The sequence below is a fragment of the Choloepus didactylus genome, chromosome 5, assembly GCF_015220235.1.
Source record: "Choloepus didactylus isolate mChoDid1 chromosome 5, mChoDid1.pri, whole genome shotgun sequence".
NCBI lineage: Eukaryota > Metazoa > Chordata > Mammalia > Pilosa > Megalonychidae > Choloepus > Choloepus didactylus.
Genome location: NC_051311.1, coordinates 79,458,225 through 79,463,224, shown reverse-complemented (window position 1 = coordinate 79,463,224; position 5,000 = coordinate 79,458,225). Strand labels below are relative to the sequence as shown.

General features: G+C 33.2%; 2 protein-coding genes across 2 annotated transcripts in view; one reads left to right on the top strand and one right to left on the bottom strand.

The window, feature by feature from the left end:
• The window catches only part of FOXP2 (forkhead box P2), a 599,809-nt gene that overhangs the window by 531,980 nt on the left and 62,829 nt on the right, over positions 1 to 5,000 (top strand). The window lies entirely within an intron of this gene.
• LOC119534758 (myosin regulatory light chain 12B-like) overlaps positions 4,164 to 5,000 on the bottom strand; it is a 1,535-nt gene continuing 698 nt past the window's right edge. Inside the window, 2 exon segments of the mRNA XM_037837352.1 lie at positions 4,164 to 4,657; positions 4,660 to 4,716. Coding sequence (XP_037693280.1) covers positions 4,164 to 4,657; positions 4,660 to 4,716 — 551 coding nt within the window.

Sequence of the window (5,000 nt, the reverse complement as noted above, 5' to 3'; positions counted from 1 at the left end):
TCCAATTCAGATAATATTCTGCTTTATTAGAGTAATTAAATGGATACTAAATTAAAACTAATATATTAAAATATAGCAGAAACTAAGTAGTGATGGATCATGATTAAAAGGAATATGTGTATGTTATTTGCACACTGCCATTCTTTCTTTTGCTCCTGGTACACAATTTTCCTGCTACTAAAAGATCACATTAAATAGCAATATGCACTGTCCATACCAGACCTCTTTAAATACTCCTGTTCAGTACTTAATGAAAAGCTTACAAATACCACTAAATTCATTGTCAGTTCTTTTTAATGCTGTAAAACCAGGAAGCCTTTGAAAGGCTATTATTTTGATAGACATTATATATGTTACCAAGCCTTGAATTTGGACCAAGGCTGGCAATTCAATACAATAGTTGCTCATGTTAAAATAAGCTATAGATAGAGAGATTGTAGAGAGAGGAAAGACGTGAATAGAAGAAATTTATCAAAGAATGTACAATCAAATATTTCCCATCAATAGTCTGTTAAAATGGAAGCAGATATGTAACATGTAACCATCTTTTTGCATTTATTAGAAGAGTAGTTAATCCAAATATAGTTACATTTTGTTAAGTACAAAGTCCTGGAGTTCAGGACTCCCTTTGTTTCCAAATTTAAGCAAAGAATAAAGGGATCTGTGAACCAGTGGTTGGTAGAGACTGTTAACAGGGAATAATGTTTTTCACTGTAAGTCTCATCTACAGGTTGTGACTGTTTTTTTCCAATTCACATTTAGTGAAGGAAGAATCGGACTGACACTATGCTAAGAACCTTTCCAATCACCCACACATAATTGGGCTGTTTAATTAAGTGACGCACTTAATATGCAAACCCAACACGTTCAGAAATGCTCCAGCTGAACTAGAATGTAAAAAGATGGTGTGCTTATGTCAAATAACAAGTTTAGTTCATTTTCATAAATCCTACAATAACTCTTTAGTCACATTTGAAAGGGGGCCATGATCTTTGCATTTTCTCCTTTCTTGGCCCCTTCAATGAGGTAAACTTAGAATTTTAATGTAAACACATTTACAATAGATATTTTTTTAAATCCTAAAGTCATTGACTATTTATTCTAGGATAATCCATAAATATTTTTGGCTTTTTCCATCTTGACTCAGTTCAAGGCAGTCTCAGAATTTTTCTTCTCTTGTTTCAGAATATATAATCTTAGGTTTATGTCCCAAAAACCAGTACTTCTTGGTGCACAGAGCAACACATCAGGCTTGTGCTTACATCATCTAATGAGGAAATAAATAAGCATTGCTTAAAGTAAAGGAATTCCTTGCTTGGTGCATCATGATGGGGAATTTTAGAGCTGTCAAGATAATAAATACAAAGAGAGAGAGAGAAAGAACTCTCCCTAACCAAAGTTGACTCTGTTTCCTTCTTTCACTCTTGAATATTTTAATTGATACAATATACAGTATTCACCAGAGCACCCATTCAAAATCAGCTATTCTTTCTGATTTCATTTTATAGCTGCATGATGCTTTCTTAGACCCACCAGCTACCCTTTGACTTTTATTTGCCTTCTCACTAGAAAATAGAAAATAATATCTGAGGTAAGTCTCCCTCCCTCCCTCTGTCACACATGGGAATTTTGGTCCCTTTTTAGAATATTTGCATAAATTAAATTATATATCTAGTGGGAAAGTATTTTCTTACACTTGACACTGAACTTATTAAGGTGTGTGTGTGTATATATATATGTATGTATATGTGTGTGCACATATACGTGTGTGTGTGTGTTTTTCCAAAAAGATATTCTTAGATTTAGAAATCTGATGCTGGTTTTTGCCTTTTAAAATATTAAGTAATATAGTTTCTGAATTTTTTTATGTACTCAGATACTCTCCATTTTTATCAATGAATTCCTGAAGTAGCTTGTGGGTGCGAAGAAATGCAATGGGACTGTGACTGCAGTGGTGAAGGAGAAATAAAGGAAATGTGTCACTTGAAATGAGTCACTTAAAAATGAAGAAGGTCTTCATTTTGAAAATTATTAATTTCTAAATGAGGCAAGCAGTGCCGTCCACATATAATGTATAACATGTAATCTATAACATTTGTAGGAAAAACTAATTTTATATTTATTAAAATAAGTATTTAGCAGCCTCAAATATTTTATTCTGGATGAGCTTATGTATATGGATTAGAAATGATAGTATTGGCTTATTTGTTAGAAATTCCTCAGAAGTGTACCTGTGCTTTCCTACACATACCATTCATTTTAATTTTTGCTTTTTGTATATATATTATGGAAGTAGAGTGTTCAATTAGTTTTCTATTAGTTGGCTTAGCTTTCTGGTTAAAATTGCAAAACACACACGTAAACACTTAACATATATGATTTTAGGGTGACAATGATGTCATGATTATTTTTTCATCATGAACTTTAATTTTAAGGGACATATTCACCAATGAGTAGCATTTTTAAGAGTAAAAAATATTCATCTAACCATAGTGAAAGGTTTAACAAACTTTGAAGAATGCGAAGGTGAAAAACCTGCTTACTTTGCTCATATGCCAAATGTATCACAATAACAACAAGCTATCGAGTCATATAATACGTACAGCCTGAAAATCTGACTGTAAACTTTTAGTATATTATGGCATATATCCATTCATAAAACTTTTCTCATAAAGTGCATTTGTTATCAGTTAAAGAACTTTTAATTGTCAATATAAAGATAATTAAGTTAACATTCCATATGCTGAAAAGTGACAAAGGGCTGTTGGGTAAGAGAAGTGTGCCAAGCTTCACATCACATGATAGACTTTGTAGAGAAGATAGAGATAGAGATAGGTAGATAGATGACAGATAGATGGATAGATAGACAGATAGATAGATAGAGAAAGAGAGAGACGGTAGATAGATTGCCAGCCTTTTCAAATTTAGTATGTCTTGTCATTCTCTGTCCTTTCATTTCAGTTTTTGGTTCATTGTTATTTGGAGATAGTATGAGGTAAATGATTGTTAGAAGGAAAGGCATGTTTGTAGGTAGATAAATTTTTCTGAACTGCTTGTTCAAACCATTTTATTTATTTATCAAAGAACAAGCAATTAAGTAAACTGGCCATTAAATTTTTAAACAACTGAACACTTGGGCAACCCATCATGTCAATTAATTTTCTAGCATACATTTGAGAATATTTTCTATTATGGTAAATTCAAATACAGTGATCTATAGATATATTGATATGTTCTAAAAAAAAGTTCAGAAGTATTTTCGAAAATCTCTGAATTCTTTTCAGTCATAATGTAATTATTTTTCTTCATGTTACAAAAATAGGTCTAGTTAATCTGTGTTTCAAAATATCAACATGAGAAGGAAAAGACATAGCTATTTATCAGTATTAAATATGAAGGGGTTTTTTGAGAGAAGTTAATCCACTTTGGATTTCTTTTCTTTTTCTTAACCTTTGTTTCATTAATCAATTCTCCCTTCTTTATAATATAAGGTGCCAGATTGGAAAAGTTTGAACTGGGTTAAGAAATCACTATTTAAACAAATTATGAGCCATATCTATTACTCTCTTTTGTTTTCAAAGACACATCTCATGAATTTGTTCTAAAAGAGAATTTATATGAATATATTACATGAATAAAAGTGAATTGTTTTTTCTTATGAAAAAAATTGCTTTTTCAAAGATTGCAAACTTAGCAAGTTGACACGCTGTTTGATTACGTGCTGGTTAGTGCAAGCAAAAAAATGCCTTCGAACAGTGCAGCTGCCGATCAAATGAGCATATACTTCAGGCTTTTATACAAGGTTTTACTCATTCTCCTCTCTTGACGTCTTTGTCCTGTCTTTTTTCCTAGGGCTTTCTTCTTAGCTTTTCCTTACTCTGTATTTCCCTTGCTTCCTTCTTTCTCCTCTGTATCTTTCTCTCCTTCCTAATTTCCTTTTTTTTTTTTTTTTTTTAAATTTTTCCTGGGTTTTGCGTTTGTTGATTTTTATTTGCAATTTATTTTTCAATACAATTTACAACCTCATCACCATTTCCAGGCTGATTATACAAGTGCCAAGCAACACAAGGTCTGGAATTTAAAACACAAAGCTATGAAGCTAAGTATATGCAACAAGTTCTATGAGGGCAGGGGAAAGTTTCCTGGGAATAAAACAGAGTAAGTCAAACTAATCGGAAGGTTTTAGCTGAAGATCTTTTGTCATTCTTGCCCTTTGCTCCATGTTTTAGCATGCATGTGAGCACAATGTAGTTGAAGTTCCCCTTTTTGTTGATAGGTGCCTCTCTGTAAAACGCATCCCCCTCCTCATCTGTAAACCAATCCCTCACGGTTGTCAGCAGCTCTCTCAGGTAATCCTCCCTGGTGGTGCCTGTTGCTTCTTCATCAAAACAAGCAAAAGCATTTCTGATGGCATCTGCTGAGTCTGTGCCATTTAACTTCCCACAAAACATAGTAAGAAACATGGTAAAATTTATAGGACCTGCAGCCTCATTCATCATAGCATTAAGGCATGCATCAGTTGGATTCTTCCCTGGAGAAGCAAGCATATCATACAAATCTTCCTTATTGATGCAACCATCACTGTTCAGACTGATCATGTTGAGGGCTTCTTTGAACTCCTGAGTCTGTCATATATGGTCAAATACGGCAAATATGGTGCACACTGAGGGTACTTCTTGGTGGTCTTGATCCTTGACTTTTTGCTTGATACAGTGGCTGTTTAATTCCAACCTGGACTCTGGAACTGGTTAGAGGTAAAAATACCTCTAGTGTATTTTTGATCTCTGTTATTGTGTTTTTCATTCACCAAAGTTCTGTTTGGCTCCTTTTTAGAATTTCTAATTCCTCCTTTATTCATGCATCATCTTCTTGATTTCCTTTGGTTCTATATCCATGTTTCCCTTTAACTCATTGAACTTATTTAGGAGAGCTGACTTAAAATCTGTGATTAGTTTTTCCAAGTCTGTGCTTCTGTTGTTTCATTTTCCTTTTTTGCTTTG